A 27,315-nucleotide genomic window follows, 5' to 3' on the forward strand; every position below is an offset into this window, starting at 1 on the left:
CAAATGACCACAAGCTTAGTGGCTTGAAAGAAAACCCACTTGCTAGCTCGCAGTGCTGTAGGCTGAACACAGAGGGACCAGGTTGTCTGCTCAGGATGATATCGGGGCAGTGACAGGGGAGTCCTCTCTCAAGCTCCATCACATTGTTGGCAGAATTCCATTCTTTGATAGCTGTCAGCCCAGATCGCTCTCACATCCTAGAGGTCATGCTCAGATCCTAGCTACGGGGTCCTTCCTTTTTGAAAACCAGCAACAGACAATATCGCACACATGGAATCCCCCTGCACTTTGAGTCTTTTCACCAGGAAGGACACCATCACTTCTGAGGGGTCACCTGACTAGATCAGACCTCCGCCCTTCTGTTCTTCCCCCTTTCTCAAAGCCACTGTATGGGAATAGCATGTCCCATCCAGGCATGCCGTCCTATCCTATCCACAGGAGAGCCCCACGATAATGAGGAAAGGACGGATGGTGCAAGGGTGCAGGGCACTGGGAATCATCTCAGAATTCGGCCACCAAGTAGGCTAGCAAGGTGGGCCAGTGGCATCCTATAGACTGACCACACATGTCCCTGAACCTTTCCCTCTGGCTTCTACTTCTGTCTGTACTTCTCCTTGGAGCCTGTCCAACTGCCACAATTCAAATTCACCTGCATTTTGAACTGTGAACATAACCCAGCTCTCAAGCATACTCTCCACTCCCCAATGCCTGCCTCCCTCCACACCATCAGAATCCACCTGCAAGCACGGGCTACTCTGAGGTCTGTGCTCTCCGAAACTGTGAAGGCCTAACCCAGCCACGAGACCCACAGCACCATGGTCCAATCTGCAGAAGACCTGATTCAGCTCACGAGGTTCCCTTCTGGACATCCTTCCTTATTCTCAACATCCGACCTTGTTCCTCAGGACGCAAGGCACTGGGGAGGAAGCCCTTCTCAGGGAATGCTGCTGTGTGTCCTAGAACACAGAGAGACAAACTTCCGGTGTTTTCATGTCACTTCTGCTCTGTATTTGAAGAAGGCTTTACAAGTTGCAAGATAGTGCTGGGAACTACTCGTCCCCTACACTCAGCCCTGGCCAAGTCATACGAACCCCAAGGGGCAGTGAAGACAAGCTCTGAATGAGCTCCCCAGCAAGGGGCTCCCCACACACACACATGCTGGGTCCCAGGCCTCGGCCTGGGCAAGGAAGGGACGGCTGTCCCCTTGCCCGGCTTTCCCTGGCTCCAGCAGCCCAGCAGCACTCTCAGCAGAAGCAGGTTATGGCCACACCACTCACCATCCATCTTGGAAAGGTCAGGAACTAAATTTGGAACTTGGCTTTTAGTTCTTTTGCATCTCTAAGTTATCTTGAGAGGAGGCTAAAGGAAAAATTCACAGAGGACCATGCCAGGAAAACAGAAGTAAATATATCAGAGACCGAATATATGTGTCTAGTTTTAATAATGGTTATTGTAATAATGCAGCTACATCTATATGGCCCTTTACATTTTCTGGAGCATCTATATGCATCCTCTCATTTGAACCTGCTGTGACTCTGTGAGGTATGAGCTATTAACTATTTCACAGCCAAGAAATCTAAAGGCTGGGGAAATAAAGGGACCAGGCCGGGCCACTAGTTGGAGGCCGAACTGGAGCTAGAGCCCAGGATGGTGACTCCAAGCCCAGGGCTCTCTCACTACCATCACACTGCCTTTGGTTTAGGCTGAGGCTTTCTCATGTTTTCGCATCTCCCGTGGGGCCCGGAGGCTGCAGGCAAATTCCACGAAGCCACGTACCATAGAAGGCTTGTGGCTCACAGCTGGGGCTGGGTGCTCCTGAGGCCCCCCACACCTGGCTCTGCTGGCCCAGCTGCTGGACTGCACTGCCCAGGGCACCTAGAGAGCCCCTAGTTCAGATGTGGGGCCTCTATGGTTCTTGGGAGCTGCTTGCAATGACTGGGTCCCCAAGAAGGCTCATTCATGTTTTTAAGCTTGTCTCAGGAAGTCAGGCTGATTCTGAGTCCCCCACTCCAACCAGGAGGGTCTCATCTAGTTAGGAGGCCTGAAGGCCTGTTTGGTTAAGGATCTCAGCTAATGTGAGTCATGGGCCCTTCAAAGAATACAGGTCTCCAAGCCAAGTCTTCTGCTCCAGGCAGCAGTGGATACAGATGAGCTTCCTCCTCACCCACCTCCCACACTTACCAGACAGCACTGACTAGGGGCTGTGCACCATGCCCCAAGACCTTCACAGACACAGCACAGCCTGAGGGGCTCATTCCCTACATCCATTGTCCCTAGACAGATCACTGCATATGATACAAGCATGCTGGTTGAACCCCCAGTAATGAAAGGACCATATTCTAGACAAAATACCCCTCCCTCGTTACACCTTAGCAAAGCCACAGAACACAGCAGATAAGGGCATGGACTGAGGAGCCACACTCCTGGGGCAAGTTAGTTCATCTCTCTATGCCTCATTTCCCTGATCTTGAAAATGAGATGATTATAATAATAATAAGAGCATTACTGAATTCTTGAGAGGACTAAGTGGGTTAACACTGTAACATACTCAGAGCTGCAGCAGTGATATCACTGGGCCACACGGGTGTGGATGGTGCTGCTGTTGTCACTACTTGTTGAAAGACACTAATCCAATGACTTCAATCATACAGAAATCAGTAAGAACAAAGGGAATAAAGAGAGAAAAAGGCCTCTGAGCAGCCAAAATAAATTTTCTAAAATCTCCAAATTGAAGCTAATGCACCTTATTCATAAACGAGCCTCCTCAATCAGAATCTATTTACTTTTACTTTTCACATAACTATAATAGCTTTGGTTGTCTAGTTTCTACACTCTCAGGAGAGAGGGAACAGCAAATTAAAAAGGTTGGTCCCGAAGCAGGAGACACCCTAAGAAGGATGGTGTATGACAATGATGCCCAAAGACCCTCTTGGTTACAGTGTTCTGGAGCCATCTGGACTTTCCCTCATGCTCTCGATGGCTTTATGGTATTACAGGAGTTTACAGATATTAATTGAAATTTCCAATGATTGTGCAGTCCCAGAAAAAGCATGAAGTATGTTGAGAATTTTTCTTTTACAGATACAGGAATTTTTATTTTACATTCTAGAAAGACATTCTTCAAATATACTCATGCTGAAGCTCAGTACATGAAAGGGGTTCCATTACCCAAAGTGTGAATACATATGGGACATTTTCCCCCCAAAATGAAGACAGATGGCTAAAAATGGAGCAAGAGGTGTCACCATACTTAGACTTCAAAGAATCATCTTCTCTCACCACATCCGCTGGCAAATGCAGAGCAGACAATGCCTTCTCCTCTAAAATATTTAGTGAGGAAACATGGAGTCAAGCAATTGCCCCAGGCCCCTGAGGGTTTATGATGATTACAAGAAGCACAATACAATCACAGAGCCTGCCATGCTCTGGGAAATGCCAAGCCCGGGACACGGCCTCCCGGTGTGCTGTGCTGACCTCCTCTGCTGTGCTGGCCTCTGCAGTACACCCTAGCCTGCTCCTAGCTCTGTCCTTTCTCCCAGTGGCATCAGTCCTTGGGATGCGGGTTTTCTCCTGTGTGTGGCTTTAAACCACTGCAATACTTGAGTACAGCATTCACCATGGTGTGTTCCAAGAAATACCACTCCTCAAGCTGTCTTGCGGTGGGAAGGTTCGGGGAGGTCCCGGGATCCCTGGGGGCAACTTAACCCACAGGGAGGCCACTGTTGCATGAGGGTCGAGAACACACAGCTGGGGGTAACCGCCTCTGTCTACACAACACCTTCACTCACAGCTCTGTTTCCCAGTGCAAATTACTTCAATTCTCTGAGCTTCGGTGTCCTCATCTGTTAAATGGAGGTAATAACATCCATTTCATAGGCTTATTATGATGCTTAAATGCATTAATATACTCAAAGTGCTAAACAGTGACTATTGTTATTGTGTGAAAGACTCCAAGGAGGCTTACCATAAATTAACTTTTCCTCAGGCTTACCAAGTTTATTTTACAATCAATTTTGTTTGTTTGCTTTTTTAAATACCTGTTAATACTACTGCAGAGAGTTTAAACTTTGAAACATTTTCTATCTCCTTCCATGCTCACAGCAATCCTACATACTCCAGAGAACAGAGCAGAGAGCCCACACCATGGTCCCACCCAGCCTTGAGTTCAAATTCTGACCCTACCACTCACTCACCAAGTCACTTTACTTCTCTGAGATACTATATCTTCCCCCGAAATAAAGGGATACAAACCTGGCAGGGGTCATTCATTCACTCAACAAATATTTATCAAGAGCCTGACATGTGCCACTTACAGCTCAACACACTAGGGATAGAGCAGCAAGTGAAAGGGATAAATTCTCCACCTTCAAGGAAAGAAATAAATAGATACTGTAATTTATTACTGTGGAGATTAGGAAGAGTGTTTGCAAAGCACTGGTACCTGATGGTCACTCAATAAAGGCAATTATTATGATTCAGCAGGTTTTATTACTCCCACCGGCCAGCAGAGACACAAACAGGCAGGTCAAGTGACTGACATAAGGCCACACCATTCAGGTCTCTCTTCCTGGGTCAGCGCCTGCAACCCCAGCCCCAGAAGAGCTATTCAGACTGATCTACACCCAACTCCCAAGCAGACCAGATTGGTCAGACCCTCAGGGGGGTGATCACACTCAGTGGGAACACCACAGCACGCTAATTCTTTCAGCTGCAGACTCGAAGCCACCACCTGCCCCCAGCCCCCTCCCCCTCTCACCACATGGCAAATGATGCAGTAGCGATGTGGCTTGTTACCTGCAATTACCTATTAGTGTGTTTTATAACCCTAGCACCTCTGCTGAGGCTATGAGTCTGGCGTGTTAGGATGACACATAGGAGATAGCAATAATCAATCATGTTCTGTTGATGCATGAGAGCCCACAATGACTTCTCACTCCTAGACGAGCCTGATGATCAAAGAAATCGCAGCTCATGGCAGGGAGATTAGGGACCCTCAAACTGGCATTTTTATTCCCTTCTCAAATAGCTCTTACTTGAAGCTCTTAAGCTCGGTGCACAGGCCTTGGACTCCTCTCAGAACTTGTAGTGGCCCAAATGCAGGGCCCTGTGGAGCATCTTCAGCCCTGCCTGCCTGGGGATGGGGACCCTCAGCTTCACAATGCTCACCCACACCTTGGCTGAGAAGTGACAGAGTTTTTCCAGGCACAAAACACCTGTGGAGGTGGGGATGGAGTCCCCCATCAGCCACACAGGGCTGTCCCTTCAGGGCGCATCTCTCAACATTAATGTATCTCCACTTTGCTCCCTATACAGTCAGATGATGAGGGGGACAGACACACCGACACATGTCAACCTTGCCAGATTAGAGTTACTAAAAACAGGGCCTTTCGGTGCCCTCTCTCACCTCCTAAAGCAAAAGCTAGCCTGAACACCCCTGATCCAGACTTACTCCAAGGAACCAGCTGGAGGGGATGGCTTTCAGCCTCTGGTCCTAAAGGACAACACGCATTTGCTGTGCCAGGCATTGTTCTAAGCATTTCTCATAGGTTATCTCATTTAAATGAGATATGCCCTCATGGCCGCCTATGATGCCAACTCTAATCACTGTCCCACCTTTACAGCAGGAAATGGGAAAATCTGACATCCCAACCTTCTTCCTAACTTAACTCAAAAGCCTCTGACAAACCCATCCCCCTGAGCCCTCTCCTATCCCTAGCGGAGATGCAAGCAAGCACAGCCCCGAAACAACTCCTTTTCTGGCCTCTCTGCCTCTGCAGAGAGCCTTGCTCTTGCTCCAGAAAGTACACAGCACTGTTCTTAGCACAAAGTCAAATGCCAAATATATTCTCTTAATATTCAATCCAAGCCAAGTTTTTGTGGACTTCAGAATTTGAGAGAACTGAGAGTTTTCCCACACACAATGAGGTCGTCATGCTCCCAGAGGTTGTTCAAGAGACACCCTACAATGTACCTACTGGGTAACGGCTATTGGTGGACTAGGTTTAGAGCTGCTATATTATAAATGATGTGCTGCATAGCAGGTGGCATTGCCAGTAACAAGACTGTGAATACAGAGAGAAATGTCGTGTCACGGGCCAGTTCGGTTTCATTATGTTTTGCTAACATGAGGAAAAGATAACAAAGATGATGGATTTGGGTGCAAAACTATATGTTAGGTGGAGCATAAAACAGACTTTTCTTTAAATAATGAGAGAAAGATCCACAAAAAAACAAAACAAAACTCTATACCAAAATACTTTTCATCTCTCAGAATGAGAAGAAAGCAAAGTGCTAGAAAAATAAACGGGGGTTATATTAAGGAGGCAGGAGAAAGGAGAAGGTGACGGAGGATGTATGGAAGCTGACAAATCTGCAAGGGAAACCACAGCAGGAGCAGGCGCAGATGTGAGTTTGCCAGTGTGTATGAAAAGAAGACTCTCTGCTAATTCTGTGACAGCATGAGTGTGCTTTGTTAAACAGTCTGTTCTGAACTCGACAGAGTGGGAAACCTCTCGGCAGCTGACATGTCCCAGGGAGAACTGTGGGTAGGCAGTGGCAGACTGGGGAGGGCCAGCTGAAGGAGGGTCCACTCTAGGATGACAAGCCCCCTCATCAGTTACTGGGGGAGCCCCTGACAGCGAGACTCCCGGGGCCCCCTTCAAACACAGAATGGGGGCTTGGGGGGACCAACCCCGGGAGTCTGCATTCTAACCAGCTCTCCATATGATTCTTACTCACCAAGGTCAGACAACCACTGCTGTCACCATCGCCCCTCCTCTGCTGTTTCTGAGAGCCTGCCTCTGAAATAGCACTTCCTTATTTAAAAGATAGGACCATGCCATGAAAGTAATGGGAGAATTCTTGAGCTTTATTTTAGGGGTACCTAAATGATCAAGGGCCTGCGATCTGTCATGACGGTGATGCTCCACAAGCCTTCGTTATGCGCCTACTATCTCAGGGCCTCAGTAAGACTACTATGTGGACCTCTGTCCTTTCCTCCCATGCTGGGCCTGAGCTCAGCCTCCCCTGTGGGCAGGGCCATCCTCCTGGGACTCCCAGGCTGCCAGAAAGACCAGGCTGAGAGAAAATGGTCTCTCTTTTACCTTCGAGAACACCCTGACCTTTGCTCCCGGGGCTCTACTCCCTGCAAGTTTCCCTCCAACTTCTCAGGCCAAAGCTTGGTCGTGCCCTCTGTGGTCCCTTTCCCTCCATCTGCCCAGTGGCTGCAGCCCAGGACACCAGCTCCTCATGTGGTCTATCCTAACAGTGCTCCAAGCCCCCATCGGTGGCTTCTCCTTCCATCCATCCTCTCACTCCTCCCTCTGCAGCACGAACTGCCTCCTGAGCCCCTAAACCATATCTACCACCCACTGGACATCTCCATGTGCACATTCCATGGGCTTCTCACTCAACAAAGCTCAAATTTACCCCTCAGCGTTTCCCCTTAAATGTGACTTTTCTCCCGAAGTCCTCCTGGCCAATGGCACATCACTATTGCAGGACTCAGCTCTCTGCTTCAACAACGGTATCCACCAGGTCACAAGTCCTAAATCCACCACCCTCCTCTCCATCCCAGTTGTCACAATCACCTGGATTTCTGCAGTTTCTTTTCTTCTTCACAAACCCTGAGGCCTCCATCGTAGCCATGTTCCTTATGCTGCAAAACATACTTTCTCAAATATACTCCCAGATCAAGCCCTCTCCTGCTCTTAAGATCTTCAGGATCTTCCCATTACCTGCAGTTAAGCTCAACTGCTGGCAGGGGCCAGGAAGCCCCCCATTACCTGGCTCTTCTCATTCACCTGAAACTCTAGTCATAAAGGGCCTTTGTACATGTGTACACTTCAGCCTGAAATGACTCATTTGGCCTGGAAATCACCTCTTTTTAGTAGATACAACTCAAATATGTCCTCCCATGTGAAACCTTCCCTTATTCCTTTCCCAAAAGCAAAACGAATCCCTGCTTCCTCCCTGACACCCTGACCCCTTGTAAGACCTTTCATTATTTGCAAACATCTATCTGTATATGTTTATCTTTTCTGTCTGCTTCTTGAAATATCTCAAACACTATGCCTAGCTCTTGGCATGGATGCTTGTCAAATGGCTAAAGGAGCACAAGACGGACCCATGGAAGGAAATACCAGGAATAGAATACAAAGCAAGGGGCGACTGCAATAGTCCAGGCAAAAGGCCATGATGGGCTGGGAAGGGCTGGGATGCCATTGATGGCATGATGGCAACATTGCCACCACCCCCCAACACAGAGCCCTCCCTATGGCTCTTCTCAGAGCCTTAGACATCTCATTAATACTCACAGTAACTTATAAGGTAGATACTCCCATTTTATAGACAAAAAAACGAAGGCAGAGAAAGTTTACACAAATGACTCCAGAAATAGAAAGGAAGCTAAATGTGATATGTTGCCCCCAGAAAGTCCATATCCGAATGTCTGCTCAGATGAGTATGGTGAGAGGAAGAAGGTGTTCACGATGGCAAGGTGAACAGAGCCAGTGACCAGCTAAAGGCAAAGGTCAGAAGCAATGTTCCTGCATGGTTTCTTTTGTCTTCATTTTGGAGACTAGTTGTGTAATGAGAGAGAAGTTGAGTCCTATGTGGGCTTGTTTGAGGTGTCTGCAACACATCCTGGCACAGGTCACTGCGTGCCAAGACCACACCGGGTACTCCAGGATTGCTGTCTGCCTTGCTCTTCCCCAGAACCTCACGGGGGAGCATTACTTCCATATTTACAGACCAGGGATCAGAGGTTCAGAAAGGCTAAACAACTCCACACTAAGATCCAGATTAAGATACAATGTAGTAAGGCCAAGACAGGAACACATGTCAGCCCAACTCAAATTTAGCTCCATCCCAAAAGTCAGTAGTCAAACCTGACTAATTAACAGCCCCCCAACTCCAGCCCATGAGGAAGTTTTCAAATGCATAGTCCCAGGCCATGTCCCTGAGCTACTAAATCTGAATCAGATGTACCAAAGCATTGGGATCTTTCTGTTGAAGCTATCCAAGTGGTCATAATAATCAAGCCAGTTCAGGAGTCCCCGCTCTGGTCCACTAGGAAATACTAGTCCAGGCCTTAAGAAAGAGCTCAGAGCTGGACACAGAAATCTAGGAACAACCTACTAGAAAGGGAACGTGAAATTGTGGAGCCAAGCTCACCCAGGGGTGACCATAAAATGAGAAAATTAGAGGACCAGGACAGAGACCTGGTAAAAGTTCCTGTAGAAGCAAGACGAGAAACTAGCAGAAACAGGTAAAAAATGGCAAGAGATAGGACGAGACTTAATAGTAACTGTCCCAAAGCCAAGTGTCAAAAGAGTTCTGCAAAGGGGCATCTCACAACATAAGATGCTGCAGAGAGAAGAGGGAAGAGGAGGGCCCAAATCACAGTGCTCATATTGACTACATCCAGAGAGTGGAGTAATAGCCTCGCCTATAAACCAGTGTGGGTTTGGCTTGGCTGTATGTTTCAGGGGTTTTCTAATACCCCTTAGGCACTGTGCTCCCGTCCCACGAAGTCAGTGGCCTTCATCATCCCAGGGAAGGTATGACACAGTGGAACGCAGAGGACAAAAGTCACATCATGGCTTCCGAGTTCAAGAAATGTAGGTCGGGGCATGGAGGGCAGTCTGGAAAACCACAGGAGGATTCTGCTGGGCCATTTGCCCCAAACAAAGATCCCAAGATGGTGAACCTGGGAGCATCAGCCAGGAAACAAAAATGAGTGAGACCCTGGGGTGTGTCCCTAGAAAAGGGCCTGTTAAATCTTCACTGTGTCCCCGTTCCCAGCCCCAGCATGGCCAGGAGAGGTCCAGAGCCGCAGATCAAGAGACCCCATGCTGGGAACGAGAGACCACAGGGCCTGCATGGATCAAAGGCCAAGGCCCTTCCAGGAGGGATAAGGCCACCTGCACAGTGTGGATCAACCACAGCAGGAGTGGCATGTCCCCTTAGCTCCATAAGACAGTGACCGTAAGCTGCAGCTCCAGGGAAGAGGCTGAGAGCCCTGCGCTTACAGACATGACGTTCATGCCACCAGCCGACTGGAGTCACAAATTAGACAGGATGCTTGGTCATGGGAAAGCAAAACCAAGTTGCAGTTCTTTCTCAGTTTGCAACTGAGATCCATATCTTTTACTTTCTAGAGATGGGGACGGCGCACAGAGCACTCGGAGCTGAAGAGGGAGCAAAAACAAACTGGCAGAGGTGGCAAATGCACACTCTTCCTGAAAAAAAATTTCAAAATCAAAAAATTATATATATTAAAGGAAGTTCAGGGATAGGGCAGGAGCAGGAAAGAGTGTGCCTGTGTGTCCGTGCGTGTCCATGTGCATGTCATGTATGTATGCCTATGTGTGCACGTGTGTGTCTGTGTGTGCATCTGTGTCTGTGTGTGTGTCTAGGTGTATTCCTATGTGTGTATCTGCATGTCTGTGTCTGTGTGTACATATCCGTGTGTTTGTGTGTCTATCCATGTGTGTGTCTGCGTATGTATGTGTGTCTGTGTGTGTCTGCGTGTACACGTCCATGTGTCTGTGTGTCTGTGTGTGTCTGCGTATGTGTGCCTATGCATGCATACATCTGTGTGTGTCTGTGTGTGTGTCAGTGTGTGTCTGCATGTCCATGTCCATGTGGCTATGTGTCTATCCATGTGTGTGTCCGTGTATGTATGTGTGTCTGTGCATGCACACATCTGTGTGTGTCTGCGTATGTATCTGTGTCTGCATTTGCGTGTGTCTGGGTGTGTGTGTGTGTGTGTGTGTGTGTGTGTGTGTGTGTGTGTTTGTACTGGGGATAAAGGAAATGTGAGCATGCTTCTTTCATTTAGTAAGTCACTGGCCAAGCTGTGCCTTCAAAGAGGACGGAACTGCTCTAGCAACTAGAAGTCCCTTTTGCACCTTGCACTCTCTGTTCTACACCCCCGAATTCCTAGTGTAATGGCACGGACAAAGTTCACTGGCTGTCCCCATCACCTCTCCCTCCACCTATCTTGCCTGCCCCTTCATTTGCAAGGAATAAAAGAGCAACAAGCAACTGATACTGCGAGGCCTTGAGAGGCCTGGGCTTGCATGCTGGTGTCATTCTTTTATAAAAATACAGCCTTATTGAGGTATAATTCACATACCGTAAAAATCACCCACTGTTAAGTACACGACTCAATGATGGTTAGTACAGTTATACAGCTGTGCAACCATCACCACCATCTGGCTTGACAACACCTCCATCACTCTGCAATGGGATCTTAAAAATCCACTGTCCCTCCAGCAGTCCCTGCACCCGGCAACATCCACTCTGGCTCAGCAATAAGTTGGCAGTAAGTTGACACGAGCAGCCCAGGCTCCCCTCTCGTGCAGGCCCCCCGGGTGCTGCTAAACAACACCCCCCCCCCCAGCTCTGGGGTGGGTGGGGGAGCTGGGGCAGAGAATAAGCGCAAACTCTCTACCCACTTTCCCCACTGCTTTTGCCTAGAGTACACTCAAAGCCTCACTGCGGAATAAGACACAGATTCTTTTTTTTTAAGTTGCAGATTAAGTGTGAAGCTGCAGGGGTTTCGGGAGGACCCGTGTTAGGAGAGGGAGGTGAATGCACAGAGAAGAATAGCCAACGCAAGAGGCTCCCTCTCCTCCAAGGGCCATTTGGGAGACACTTTTGCTTGTATTTCTTCTGACACAGTAAAGATTTCTTGCCTGTTAAGAGACAAGGTCATGCCTCAGAAAGCCGTGTGGACTGCAGCTAACGCTCAGCCTGCCGACTCTGGCCATGTCATCACTCGGAGCTCGCTGTTCCAGCTCACTGGAACCTGTCCCCGACACGCGGCCCAGCCAAGCCCCAAGATGCAGCAGCCCAGCTCGCACCAGAACACCTTACCCGATATGGAGCTGGGGCAGACGTCAGAACTGGGGGAGATGGTGGAGAAGCTTACAACGCGCCTCTGATTTAGGTGCTGAAGGGGCTAAAGACAACATTGAAGGTTAAAAAGCAAAAGAATGACAGCTGTGATGCCATCAGCAGCCAGCCACAACAGGAAGGAGAATTTTGTGACCCTTCCATTTCTTTCCACGCCGATCTCAGCAGACATTGCAACCTCGCTAATTAGGGTTAGGTGCTGTTGGCAGGGAAAGATGCGCTTTGGGGAATCACATGAAAAGTTATGGTGTCTCTGTGCGGGGAGAGAGAGAGACACAGGATTTTCCTACTGCCTGTGGCTGCCCCAATTTTGCCAACTGCATTCCAGAGCTCTTTTCCTCCCATGCCCAGACAGAGTAAAGGCCTCTGTAATGACTTCACGCTCAGCCAAAAGTAAACACAGTCCGCGCTTTTTCCATGGACAAATTCTAAACCCAAATTGCCAGCGCTGGCTTCCCAACAATCCAAATGGAAAGCTGCCTTTCCCAAGAAAATAAAACCTTTTCAACTAAATAATGCATCTTGGCTGCAAAAGGAAACTTTCCTAAAAGCTTCCTAGAAATTGTTTCTCGTGCCGTGGTACTACAGATCACCTGAGCAAACCCTACCAATGGGACGCAGTAACTTAAAATAAATACAAAAATCATCCAATAATAAAAGCTTGCTCCTGCAAACACCTGCACTTGCAACACATTTTGGAGCCCTCAAAACACATACACACTCACACACAGCTCACTACCACCTAATTGGAATATTCTTTCTGAAAATGGGCTGTGATAAGACAGGTGCTGATTTAAATAAAGAGCAATAGCACTTGAGATCTGAGCTCAGCAGCACTTTTGTGCATGTCAAACACACATCTCACTTCTCCACACATTCCAGCTTGAATCCGTGTCATCCAAGCTCGACCCTCCACCAAGAAAGAAAAGCAGACAGAGACTTGGGACAGTGGACTTACCAGGTTGGAATTGGTGGCATTGGAGTCGTCTTCTGGAAAGGGAATATAGATCGCTAAGGCCACACAATTGGCAAAAATAGTCAGTAAAATAATTATTTCAAATGGTCTGAGGAAGGGAGTTAAGGAAGTCAATGCTACAGAAAGCACAAGTGAAACAAACATACATATATATTTTTTAAATGAATCAAAGATTCATAAGAATTTTGTTTAAACAATACATTCCAAGCCCCTTGTATTCTGAAAAGAAACATATGCCTTTTTAAGTGCTTCTAATGGGTCCCCGCCAAAATTTTTCCTAATATGTCAAAAGCAGTGGAGGCCAGTCGCGTGCCAGAGTAAACAGATTTCTAAAAACTTTTTTTCTTCTTCTTTTATTTATTTAGATTGCACCGGACTTCATTTTCCCCCATGTATGTTCAGGGTTGCTTCTACAGAGCAGGGCCAGCTCCGGTGGGGACAGACTGTCCCCTAGATACCCCTTCTCTCGTGGTTTCCACACTGCCACCTGGGGCCTTGAGCTGGGGGTGGGAGAGGCAAGACAGACTTGACTTCATGAATTTTCACTGAAATTTGGACATTCGCTTTTGATCTTTTAATCTGAAGTTTAAAGTGATCCTTTTTTCTTTTCCTTCCACTTTATTTTCTGACATCTTCCACAGAATCTGAAGACAGCTAAGAGCTCTGGACCCTCAAGAGCATGGCAGCACGTGTACTTTGCATTCAGAGCCGAGCAACTGTCTTTCCTCCACGGCCCAGGTCTGTGTGGGAAACCTCAACCTTCTGCAGTGGGTGGAGGCCCTGCCTTCAGTTGGGCAGGGCTTATGTTCTAAGTCCTCCTCACTCCCATATGTGTGTGCTGGGATCTAGAGGGTAAGCCAAGCTCACTCACTAGCAGTACACTCCAGCTCTTGTGCCCAGATTTCTCTATCAAACTATCAGGCAGGACACATTCTCAAGAGAAAAATGAGTTAATATAATAATTATCCTTCCATCCTGCACCCTCAAATGAAGGCCAGAAAGGGGAGGCTTCAGAGGAAGGCCAGTGTATGTTCTTCAGGCCCCATCTCCCAGGGTTCCCCCACACTGCCAAATTTCCAGCCTCAGCCATGGAGCCTAACAAGATGAGGAAGGGAAGAGGGTAGAAATTGCTGGAAGAAGGAACCGCCGAAAAAAAAAAAAAAGAAGGAACCGCCTTCGTGTCCCAGGGAAACCTGTCTTCAAAGTTAATGAACCAAAGCAAGGAAACAGAACTCTGAGGTCATCTCATCCAAACCCCTGAGGCCCAGAAAGCCTGAGCCATGTTCGCAAGACCCCACAGCAGGTACTTTCCAATCAGAACTAGAACTCAGATTCCCTGACCACAGAGTCCAGCATCCATTCCCCTGCTGGGAACAGCCTCTGACCTGTGTTAACAGGGCAACTCTGGGCCTGGAAGGCATCTTAGTCAAGGCTTTAGCTGGTGTGCTGGTTATCAATCCCCCTCAGCCCCACAGACATAGCCAAGGGTCCATTTACCCAGCACACCTCATGAAGCTTGTCATTTTCTGCCTGTGCCTTGATATCAAGAAGACAATATGTGGTCTAACCCCCAACTTGACAGAGAAAAGAAAATGACCCCTCCCAGACTCCAAGCTGACAAGTTACAGAGCCAGGTCCAGAACCTGCCCCCCTGACTCATCTTCTCCAAGACTCTGTGGAGAAGTCTTGAGTTGGCCAAGGAACTAGTAATGACAGTGGTGGTGTTGATGAGGACGGTGATAGCCACAGGAAGGAGAGAGCCGACACTGTCAGTGTACTCGGTGCCAGGCTCTGCTCTAACTGCTCCACACAAACACTCTGAGTACATAACCATCATCCTCATTTTTAAATAAGGAAACAGGTGAAATGTTAACTTGCCCAGCATCACACAGCTTGTGGTAGGATGGGATTCAAACCCAGGAAGTTTGGTTCCGAAGTATGAGTTTGCAAGGACTCTTCTACACTGCTCTATCCTGAAGTTACCTTAAAGCATTTTTAGAAAGTTATTACTTTAGACCTCCTACCACAAAACCCCTTCCCTCCTAGCTCTTTCTCCACTTGCTTAGGAAAGTCACATTCAGCCCAGGGGCTGGTCGGTTTCATTCCCATCATCCAGTCCCTTGTGCTCCCACCACCAGGGCCAGAGCACATCAGTTCAACTGAGCCAGACCTCATATATCCAGTCTTCAAATGTCAACTTGTTCCCTCCACCAAAGTGGGTGATGGCTAAGCCTGGGGTGTTTCTTACACTATCAATTCTACATCTTCCCCCAACCTGGGCTATCTGTCCATCATCTTATGCTAAAAATGCCTGCCTTACTGCCAGAGAAGATACCATGTAAAGAAACAAATCAGGCAGATATGAAAAGCCATCAGCTGCAAAGTGGAGAAGCCAGGTAAGACCTGGAAGCATACTATGTCACCCTGTGACAGCCAGGTCATTTTTAAACTGTCTTTCCTTCTTAATGACAGCATCAAATTCCACTCTTTCAAGGAACGCTGACTAGCAGATACACCAGACCATCTCCTTACCTGTCCAGCTACTCTTCCAAGGCAATCTGGGGATGCCATCTGACTAGCACTGCAGAGGCTGGCTGCCTCCTTTCCTGCAGGGGAGAAGGCACATTCCCCCAGGTGGAGTGGCTGCAGCACCCCTCTGCCCAACTTGGGGGTGCAATGCAGGGACTGAGCACCACAGGTGGCTCTGGGTCATGGCCTTGGTAACACTGCTACTGACTTAGTCAACAATCTTTTCATGAGTCCCTGACTCAGGCCTCCTGTGGCTTTTTAACCAGTGTCCATGGACAGACTCTGCAGCCCTTCCATTTGGAAGGTATTGACCTTGGTTACTCCCCGTTAGAGATGAGAAAACAAAAGCTCTGGTGATTCAAATGACCCCTTACCCCTCAGAACACAGGTGACAGAGCCATAATGGGGCATGGTTCAAGCCCCAGATCCAGGTCCCACCATGTCCCAGCAGGCTGGATGGCATCCCCTGAACATCTATCGTAGTAGGTCTCCTCTGTACTGGGAGTGCATAGGGAGTGCATGGATTTAGGGCTTGGGGAATCTAGATTTGAATCCAGCTCTATTGCTTGCAGGCTGTGTGATCTGGGCAAGATCTTCAGCTTCTCCAGGCTTTGGTGCCCTCCCCTTTGTGGGAGCCTGATCCACGAGGCCCACAGCTCTCCCACTACATGGTTCTGATTGAGCAGTTATGACAACAGCATGCTGGGGCTGCCCAGAGCTGAGCCTCTCACCCACTCCTCTGGGAACGGGAAGCACACTTGGCCACTCGGGACAGATGGCCGTACTTGGCTCACACGGGTTCTCTCAAAGTTACTTTTTGAGTTGAGGGGCTCAAATATTTAGAGAACTGACATTTCTTGCTGAACAAAAGCTTTTCTCTCCCAAGCCATCTTCTTGGCTTCTTTCAACCACTACCTGGTAAGGCCTTAATCTTTCAGTGGAAATGCTGAGCTCATCCTGAGCCTCAGGAGACGTGGTAGCACTACCTAAATGAATTCTCATTATGAAAATACCCAACACTAAGTACCAGGGTTCTAGTCCTGTCACTGACCATATGACCATATAGGGCTCAATGTCATCGCTGGGCAAAGTCAGGGGTGGACCTACTAATCCTGAAGCTCCTTTCAATCTCCACCAGCCCACAATTCCTGTGAGGCCTGTAATTCCACAGTGAGAGCCTGGCCCTTCAAAGACACTTTCTCTGTAGGACCCACTCACTAGGTTCTACACATACAAAGTGGATCTATGTTTAAAACTCCAGGCCAGTGTTCTCCACTTTGGCTACACACGAGAGTCATCTGGAGACCTTTAAAATATGCCTGCATGGGGCTCGGGCGCCTGTAGTATGCTACAACTTTCCAGGCAATGCCAACGTGCAGCCAAGTTTGAGAACCACGGCTCCTAAGCCTTGAACCACAAGCCAGGGTCACTGACCAATATCCTCTTGCACTTCTTGGTCTCCTTCACCCTAGGGACATGGAAGGTCATGAAATTACACCAGTGCCATGACATGGGAGGCAAAGAAGACTCTGGAAGAGCAGCATGTAACCACTATTCACCCAATACACCAGCAGATCCTTAGACAGGCTCAGTCAGGTGAGATGATATTTTATAACAACCTCTTAGGTTTTCTCAAATGGGTGCACACTGTATGAAAAAAAAATATGTGAAATGGGGACCCTGCTTGTTATTCCAGCAGACTCCTGGGCCCTCTCCCCAGACATTCTGACTCATCGAGTCTAAGGGCCTAAAGTTCTGTATTTACACAGCGCCCCAGTGATGAGGATGTAGTTGGTCTGAGCTCAGCCAATGCAGCTCACCACCTGGGAGAGTATGTGGGGCTGGCCCCACTGGGGCTCCTGGGGCACCCTGCCCAGCCCAGAGCACAAAGGATATTTCCATTCGACGATGCTGATGCACGCCCTCCGGATTGGGTTCTTCAGAGTCAGGCAAAGTAGGGCGCGGGGTGGGCGCGTGGCCGTTGTGCTGCCCTGCTTCTTGGGTTTCCCATACTGCTGCCGCTTCCGCTGCGTGGAGCTGACCGTGGAAATGGTCGCGTTGCCGGCACTGCCCATCAGCTTGGCCTGCCGGGCTGCATCGATGGCCGCCTGCCAAGACAAGGCCGCACCCGGCGTGGGGATGTGCTCAGGGGCGAGTCCCGCAGCTGCATTGGCGTTCATGTTGGCATGAGCTGGGCGTGGGCTCCCATAGTTGGAACCTGCAGGAGAGGACAGAGGACGGCAGTTACTAGGGAGAAGACAGGAGAGCTTGGAAAAGGAGCCCAGACTCGCAGTTTTTTAAAAAATCTTACTTCGAACTATGGCAAGAGCCTAGGATACGGCACATGAAAAAATTACTGTGTGATGCCGAGAAAAAAGAGTCAGGAAAACTATTCTTGTTCTAGTTTGGCTGTGTGACCTTGGACACGTCACCCCTCCTCTCCAGTCTCACTGACTCACTTTAGGCAACAAGACAGGAGATGTACCATGCATTACAGCATACACGTATGGTACATGTATGGACCTAGAAACTTGGAGCAAGTGAGAAAAGGAGGATGCAGAAAATGGCGCATACGCAATGCCATATATGTCAGTGACATTCATAATACATATAAATAAAGGATATTCATTAAATATAAGAGAATGGTTGTTTAAGGAAAGTGAGGAGGAAAGTAGGATATGGGGATAAAAACGAAAAATGAATGAATGAATGAATGAATGAATGAAAAGAGAATCATTGCGTGGATCAATGATGACAAATGAACAATGGACTGAAGAGTGTAATTCACTCAAGTCTCTGCACCAGAGTTCCAAAAACTAAAAATAGAGTAACAAAAGGAAGGAATTGGACCAAAATAAGGTCACATCCAGATACCTCAAACCCATCTGGGCAATCAATGAGTGTTGGTTGGATAGAAGGGGACAGAGGGGCTGTGATAGTTTTACATAATGTCAACAAATCCTCTGACATCCCTCCCATTAAGAAAGAGGATCTATGTCCCTTTCTCCTGAAAGGGGGTTGGTCTCCAGTGACTGTTTTGACCTATTAAATACATAAGAAATGACAGTATGTGACTTTCAAAACAATGCAGTGTACCCTGAGGCTACCATGGGGTGAGGAAGCCCAAACTAGCCAATGTGGAGAGCCCACATGCAGGGAGGGACTCCCAGGAACCCTCCAGCTGCTCTGCTTACCATTTGACTGCAACCTCCTGTGAGAGCCCAAGCAATTCCTGATCCCTAGAAACTGTGGGAGAGAGTCGGGTGCTTGCTACTATACGCCACTTTGATATCTGGGGAAGGGGGCTGTGTACAGCAGGGATTGACAGGGTCGGGTAGTGACAGAGGGTTGCTGTCAAGGAGGAAACCTCCATAGGGACCAGTGAAATCCGGAGTAGAGACATCCACACTTCTCTGGTTTAAAGGCAACTGAAGCCTTCAAGTGTGCCCCTCAGATACTATACATACTTGGTGGGTACTCCTCAGTCTGGTCACCTGGATGTCTCACCCTAGAATCCTACAAGGTTTACCCAGGATTGATTCAGCCTGGGCCCAGACTTGAATGCCCCAAAAGAGAGGCATGACCCTGAGGCTTGTCACCTGGTCGGGTGCAGTGGGATCAAGAGAAGCAGCAGAGAAAAGGGTGACAGCATGGGCAGCGAGCCTGGCATCTGGATGCCATGTCAGTTGCCCGGAGACAATTGGAGCAGCCAGACCAGTGCACATATGTCACTTCCAAGGCTCCCCACAAGGACCCTCCTCTCTGCCCAGTGTACACAAGGATCTTCTACAGAAGCTCCTCAGCCCGGAATAGATGGCCTCGTGGGGCCCCGTTCCTCTCCTCGCTGCAACTCACTAGTATTCAGATAAACACCTGGCACCTCTCCCAGCCACCCCTCCCTGCTCTTATCTTGGATTGATCATTCAGTGTTTGACCTTCAAGAAAACTTCTGCTCGAGGAGGGGCAAGATGGCGGAAGAGCAGGGTCCCCAAATCGCCTGTCCCCACCAAATTACCTAGATAACCTTCAAACCATCCTGAAAATCTACGAATTCGGCCTGAGATGTAAAGAGAGACCACCTGGAATGCTACAGTGAGAAGAGTTCGCGCTTCTATCAAGGTAGGAAGACGGGGAAAAAGAAATAAAGGAACAAAAGGCCTCCGAGGGGGAGGGGCCCCGCGAGGAGCCGGGCTGAGGCCGGGGCGAGTGTCCCCAGGACAGGAGAGCCCCGTCCCGGAGGAGCAGGAGCTGCACCAACCTTCCCGGGCGGAAAGGGGCTCGCAGGGAGTTGGAGCAGGACCCAGGAGGGCGGGGATACCCTCGGGCTCCCGGGGACACTAACAGACACCTGCGCCCCCGGAGAGTGCAACGAGCTCCCTAAGGGCTGCAGCGCGCACGGAGGGGACCGACCGACCGGAGCAGCTCGGAGGGGCTCGGGCTCGGGAGCGGCTCCAGGGAGGGAGCTGCAGGGCGGGAGCGCGAATCCACCAGCGCAGGCCCCGGAGCACAGGGCGCCGGGACACAGCCCAGGATCCGGCCTCCCCCGGGACAGGCAGAGGCCGGGAGGGCCCAGGACAGCGAGGACGCTCCTGCCCCGAGCTGAGCAGATCAGCGGCCCCGCCCCGGAGCCTCCAGGCCCTGCGGACGGAACCGAGAGCCCCGAGCCCCGTACTTCCTGCGGAGGCTGAATCCAGGCTTCCAGAGTTGCCATAGCAACTGCTGCTGATCCTCCTGGGGCCCAACGGGGTAAACAACCCCCGCTGAGCCCTGCAGCAGGCAGGGGCAGAGCAGCTCCCCCAAGTGCTAACACCTGAGAATCAGCACAGCAGGCCCCTCCCCCAGAAGACCAGCTAGACGGACCAGTGATACTCCCCCGTGTTCCAATACAACTTGTTTCTGGCCACTCTGCACTGAGCAAAATGACTAGAAGGAAAACCTCAACTCAAAAGAAAGAATCAGAAACAGCCCTCTCTCCCACAGGGTTACAAAATCTGGATTACACTTCAATGTCAGAAAGCCAATTCAGAAGCACTATTCTACAGCTACTGGTGGCTCTAGAAAAAAGCATTAAGGACTCACGAGACTTCATGACTGCAGAATTTAGATCCAATCAGGCAGAAATTAAAAATCAATTGAATGAGATGCAATCCAAACTAGAAGTCCTAACGACGAGGGTTAACGAGGTGGAAGAACGAGTGAGTGACATAGAAGACAAGTTAATGGCAAAGAGGGAAACTGAGGAAAAAAGAGACAATCAATTAAGGGACCATGAAGACAGATTAAGGCAAATAAATGACAGTCTGAGGAAGAAAAACCTACGTTTAATTGGAGTTCCCGAGGGCGCCGAAAGGGACAGAGGGCCAGAATATGTATTTGAACAAATCCTAGCTGAAAACTTTCCCAATCTGGGAAGGGAAACAGGCATTCAGATCCAGGAAATAGAGAGATCCCCCCCTAAAATCAATAAAAACCGTTCAACACCTCGACATCTAATAGTGAAGCTTGCAAATTCCAAAGATAAAGAGAAGATCCTTAAAGCAGCAAGAGACAAGAAGTCCCTGACTTTCATGGGGAGGAATATTAGGGTAACAGCAGACCTCTCCACAGAGACGTGGCAGGCCAGAAAGGGCTGCCAGGATATATTCAGGGTCCTAAATGAGAAGAACATGCAACCAAGAATACTTTATCCAGCAAGGCTCTCATTCAAAATGGAAGGAGAGATAAAGAGCTTCCAAGACAGGCAGGAACTGAAAGAATATGTGACCTCCAAACCAGCTCTGCAAGAAATTTTAAGGGGGACTCTTAAAACTCCCCTTTAAGAAGAAGTTCAAGTAACTCTGAACGTGAATGGGCTTAATGACCCCATCAAAAGGCGCACAGTTTCAGACTGGATAAAAAAACAGGACCCATCTATTTGCTGTCTACAAGAGACTCATTTTAGACAGAAGGACACCTACAACCTGAAAATAAAAGGTTGGAGAACCATTTACCATTCAAATGGTTCTCAAAATATACCCTAAAAACTACAGAACACTTCTGAAAGAAATTGAGGAAGACACAAAGAGATGGAAAAATATTCCATGCTCATGGATTGGCAGAATTAATATTGTGAAAATGTCAATGTTACCCAGGGCAATTTACACGTATAATGCAATCCCTATCAAAATACCATGGACTTTCTTCAGAGACTTAGAACAAATTATTTTAAGATTTGTGTGGAATCAGAAAAGACCCCAAACAGCCAGGGGAATTTTAAAAAAAGAAAACCATATCTGGGGGCATCACAATGCCAGATTTCAGGTTGTACTACAAAGCTGTGTTCATCAAGACAGTGTGGTACTGGCACAAAAACAGACACATAGATCAATGGAACAGAACAGAGAACCCAGAAGTGGACCCTGAACTTTATGCTCAACTAATATACGATAAAGGAGGAAAGACAATCCACTAGAAGAAAGACAGTCTCTTCAATAAATGGTGCTGGGAAGATTGGACATCCACATGCAGAAGAATGAAACTGGACCACTCTCATGCACCATACACAAAGATAAACTCAAAATGGATGAAAGATCTAAATGTGAGACAAGATTCCATCAAAATCCCAGAGAAGAACTCAGGCAACACCCTTTTTGAACTTGGCCACAGTAACCGGAGAAGGACAAACAGTGTATGTTCTCATTCATTTGGGGAATATGAATAATAGTGAAAGGGAATATAAGGGAAGGGAGAAGAAATGTGTGAGAAATATCAGAAAGGGAGACAGAACATAAAGACTTCTAACTCTGGGAAATGAACTAGGGGTGGTGGAGGGGGAGGAGGGTGGGGGGTGGGGGTGAATGGGTGACGGGCACTGAGGGGTACACTTGACGAGATGAGCACTGGGTGTTATTCTGTATGTTGGTAAATTGAACACCAATAAAAATTAATTTATAAAAAAAAAAAAAAAGAAGACAAGTTAATGGCAAAGAGGGAAACTGAGGAAAAAAGAGACAATCAATTAAGGGACCATGAAGACAGATTAAGGCAAATAAATGACAGTCTAAGGAAGAAAAACCTACGTTTAATTGGGGTTCCCGAGGGCGCCGAAAGGGCCAGAGGGCCAGAATATGTATTTGAACAAATCCTAGCTGAAAACTTTCCCAATCTGGGAAGGGATACAGGCATTCAGATCCAGGAAATAGAGAGATCCCCCCCTAAAATCAATAAAAACCGTTCAACACCTCGACATTTAATAGTGAAGCTTGCAAATTCCAAAGATAAAGAGAAGATCCTTAAAGCAGCAAGAGACAAGAAGTCCCTGACTTTCATGGGGAGGAATATTAGGGTAACAGCAGACCTCTCCACAGAGACGTGGCAGGCCAGAAAGGGCTGCCAGGATATATTCAGGGTCCTAAATGAGAAGAACATGCAACCAAGAATACTCTATCCAGCAAGGCTCTCATTCAAAATGGAAGGAGAGATAAAGAGCTTCCAAGACAGGCAGGAACTGAAAGAATATGTGACCTCCAAACCAGCTCTGCAAGAAATTTTAAGGGGGACTCTTAAAACTCCCCTTTAAGAAGAAGTTCAGTGGAACAATCCACAAAAACAAGGACTAAATAGATATCATGATGACACTAAACTCATATCTGTCAATAGTAACTCTGAACGTGAATGGGCTTAATGACCCCATCAAAAGGCGCAGGGTTTCAGACTGGATAAAAAAGCAGGACCCATCTATTTGCTGTCTACAAGAGACTCATTTTAGACAGAAGGACACCTACAACCTGAAAATAAAAGGTTGGAGAACCATTTACCATTCAAATGGTTCTCAAAATATACCCTAAAAACTATAGAACACTTCTGAAAGAAATTGAGGAAGACACAAAGAGATGGAAAAATATTCCATGCTCATGGATTGGCAGAATTAATATTGTGAAAATGTCAATGTTACCCAGGGCAATTTACACGTATAATGCAATCCCTATCAAAATACCATGGACTTTCTTCAGAGACTTAGAACAAATTATTTTAAGATTTGTGTGGAATTAGAAAAGACCCCAAACAGCCAGGGGAATTTTAAAAAAGAAAACCATATCTGGGGGCATCACAATGCCAGATTTCAGGTTGTACTACAAAGATGTGTTCATCAAGACAGTGTGGTACTGGCACAAAAACAGACACATAGATCAATGGAACAGAACAGAGAACCCAGAAGTGGACCCTGAACTTTATGGTCAACTAATATACGATAAAGGAGGAAAGACGATCCACTGGAAGAAAGACAGTCTCTTCAATAAATGGTGCTGGGAAAATTGGACATCCACATGCAGAAGAATGAAACTGGACCACTCTCTTGCACCATACACAAAGATAAACTCAAAATAGATGAAAGATCTAAATGTGAGACAAGATTCCATCAAAATCCCAGAGGAGAACTCAGGCAACACCCTTTTTGAACTTGGCCACAGTAACCGGAGAAGGACAAACAGTGTATGTTCTCATTCATTTGGGGAATATGAATAATAGTGAAAGGGAATATAAGGGAAGGGAGAAGAAATGTGTGGGAAATATCAGAAAGGGAGACAGAACATAAAGACTTCTAACTCTGGGAAATGAACTAGGGGTGGTGGAGGGGGAGGAGGGCGGAGGGTGGGGGTGAATGGGTGACGGGCACTGAGGGGTACACTTGACTGGATGAGCACTGGGTGTTATTCTGTATGTTGGTAAATTGAACACCAATAAAAATTAATTTATAAAATTAAAAAAAATAAATAAAAATAAAAAAAAGAAAAAAAAAAAAGAAAGAAAACTTCTGCTCCCCGTGTGACCTGCCATCTAGACCCTATCACGTCCACCACTAGCCCCGTGCTGCCCACCACCACCACCCAGGGGATGAGCGATGACCTAGCTTAGCCAGACACTCTGTACTAGGGACAGACCCCAACAATCTCCTTGGGCTGCACATCTAGCCAGACTCTGAGCTTTCTGGTTATATTACTTAAGGAACTTAGCTTGGGCTAGCTCGAATCGGCTTTCTGTCCTTCACAACCAAACAAGACCTGATGAGCATGCTTGTTCAATGCTACAAAGCTTGTACCTGTCTGGGCTGTCATTTCTGCTGAATTCCAAAATTTATGTCCTTTCCATTATCACACCAGTGATAGACAACTAGTAAGTTTCTGCTCTCATGCCAACTGATTGACATGACTGCCCAAAATGCTGTACCTAAGAGATTCTGAGACTTCTCTGCATATAAGGGGAAAATATGTCATGATAGATTAATGATGTCTGCCACAGGTATGAAGGGTAGGGAATGGTATCACAGATGCCATGAATTTACCACCCCTGTATGATACCAAGATGAGCACATCAGGTCTTCTTTACCACCAGCTGGTCCACTGCTTCCTGTCCCCTGACAGCTGCTTCCTGCACTATTGCCATCTGGTCCCTATGGCATTAGAGCCTCACCCCCACTCCCCAGGGCCTGGAAAATTGCCTCTTTGCTATATTCAATTCATGGCTATATTCTCAACATGACGCTGGCTCCTGTCTCACCGTACAGCCCATTCACCCCCTCCTATCCTCTGCTGCAGCTGCTCCAGGCAGCTGTTGCACCCCCAGGGGTAAACTATTTTACCCGGAATGTCAGGATCATGGAGAACCCAACACTTCCTATGAGAAGTCCTCTCTCTCACACACCTTGCCATCACCCTCCCTGCACTCATCATGTGGGTCCTACACCTAAAGCAAGGAAGACCCCAATATGACTGGGGCTTTCACTTCTCTTGTCATACACCAGAGGAAGAAATCAGAAGACAGTGTTTGAATTAATAAAGGCACCTGATATACCAGAACCGCTTCAATAACCAGCAAGCTTTCATATCTCCATTTAACACATAAGAAAACAAAGGAGTGTATGACTCATTTAAAAAGGTCACAAAGTGAGACAATGAAAGATTTCTGCAGCACGCACAGGACTCATGGTTCACTACTACACAATACTCCGTGTCCTTAGAACTCACACAAGCGCCCCCACCTGCACACACACGTGTGCTCACACACATGGCCACAAGCAAAGCACATTTCTCCTACTGGGTTTATGGGCCTTGAGGTGGCAGGGGCTGCATGTCTGACCTAAGAACATGCTTCACGTTTGGCGTGAACGGCCCCTTCAGTAACCCCCAGGGCGCCTCTGACAGCATTGGAGTGACCAATAAACAATGGCCTCATCTCATGTCTTACTGGGTTTGCTGGGAGGGCTGGAATTCAAATTTCATTCATTTGATCTGTGATACATAATTTTTCCTTCCTATACTCCCTGCTCAGGACGGACAACACTTCATAGACTCTACTCTAGCTCTTAGACTAACTTCTCTTTCATCACATACGTAAAAGCAGCCATGTCTCCGCCACTCTCAGCCTCTCCAGACCCCAGATCTCTTCTCACAGCTTCTTTCTGGTTACTGTCATCAAACTCCAACTTTGTACTCATGCCCAGCGCCCACTTTAATCCACCTCTCTCCTACCACTTGTCAGTTCCAAAAACCAAGCAATCCAGGAGCTTTTTTTTTTTTTAAGATTTTATTTATTTATTCATGAGAAACAGAGAGAGAGGCAGAGACACAGGCTCCCATGCAAGGAGCCCAATGCGGGGCTTGATTCCAGGACCCTGGGATCATGACCTGAGCCAAAGGCAGATGATCAGCCACTGAGCCACCCAGGTGCTCCAATCCTGGAGCTTTTAGATAATGTTTCAGAAGAAGGCAGGAAGCACCAGCATGAGAACACATCCATTGCCTCAGAAAGGCTGTGTCAGGGGGTATATCCTATGCACCCCGAGGTATTAACATTGAGAGCAAGATGACCATGGCTCTGCAGAGCCAAGAAGTGGATCTGAAAGTCATGTCTTGTGACAGGCTGACTTCTAAGCCACCCTGCACCATGGGTGACTTATTTATATTCCCAGAGCCGAGGACCTCTCTGGAACACACCATCTGGAGAAAGCACATACGAATAAGCCCATGGGGAAAAACTGAATGTCAACCTCTCCCTAACCAGAAAACAAAAACACAGCCTCCATTATGTTGGTCCTGGAAGCTCTGAGCATTTCTATAGCCATGTAACTTGCCTAAAGGCACTGCCACAGTAAACACAGAGCCACACACACTAGTGAGACAGGGGTGGCCCCTCCGGGTGAGTCTCCCCTTCTCTAAGCAATTTTCCCCCATTCACTGGGATGGTTCCCCACCCAGACCCAAGGCTCTCTTAGTATTTCCAGGTCCCACTCAGTAAGGGGGCACAACTATCCAAGAATCCCAGGAAAGGAAAATCACCATCTTAGGCTCAATATTTCTGAACCCAGAGCAGTGCCATGGAGGAAGGGCAAGCAGCATTATGTCCCTGACTGCTTTTGTTAGCACAAAATAACTACCCAATGCAAAGAGACCAATTTTCAAATTATAAAGCTGATTCAAAGCTCCGTCTCCTGGCTGCCAGCTGAACAGATGCCACCGTTTAAGCCTGCTCTGGCTCCTGCCTTACTAAACTATTTTTACTGATGTTCTCATCCCTGAATGAGCCCCAGAACAGCAGCTCAGCAGATTGGGCCACACACAAACAGGTGGGTGCCCACAGCAGCAAACTCGCCCTCACACATAAGAAAATTATTCCCATTTGTCAAATGGCCCAGCTCCCCTGAGTTTAGACAGCAACTCCCTCCTCCTACACATAGGAACTGCTGCTTCTCCAAGGGACCGGGACAAGGGCAAGACCCCTACACAAACCGGTCAGCCACAGGTGATTCTGGTCTGCAAGGCCCAAGGAAAGAGTCCAAGTCAGGAGGCGATGGCTCATGCTTCCCTGGTGCCCCAGTGAGTGAGGCACAGAGCTGGGGATCCGAAAAGTAG

At 47.9% G+C, this 27,315-nt stretch overlaps 1 protein-coding gene across 1 annotated transcript in view; it reads right to left on the reverse strand.

The window, feature by feature from the left end:
* The window catches only part of CACNA1C (calcium voltage-gated channel subunit alpha1 C), a 754,651-nt gene that overhangs the window by 578,545 nt on the left and 148,791 nt on the right, over positions 1-27,315 (reverse strand). The window contains 2 exon segments of the mRNA XM_055315403.1: positions 12,881-12,985; positions 17,323-17,645. Coding sequence (XP_055171378.1) covers positions 12,881-12,985; positions 17,323-17,645 — 428 coding nt within the window.

The sequence above is a fragment of the Nyctereutes procyonoides genome, unplaced genomic scaffold (assembly GCF_905146905.1).
Source record: "Nyctereutes procyonoides isolate TBG_1078 unplaced genomic scaffold, NYPRO_anot_genome, whole genome shotgun sequence".
Classification (NCBI taxonomy): Eukaryota; Metazoa; Chordata; class Mammalia; order Carnivora; family Canidae; genus Nyctereutes; species Nyctereutes procyonoides.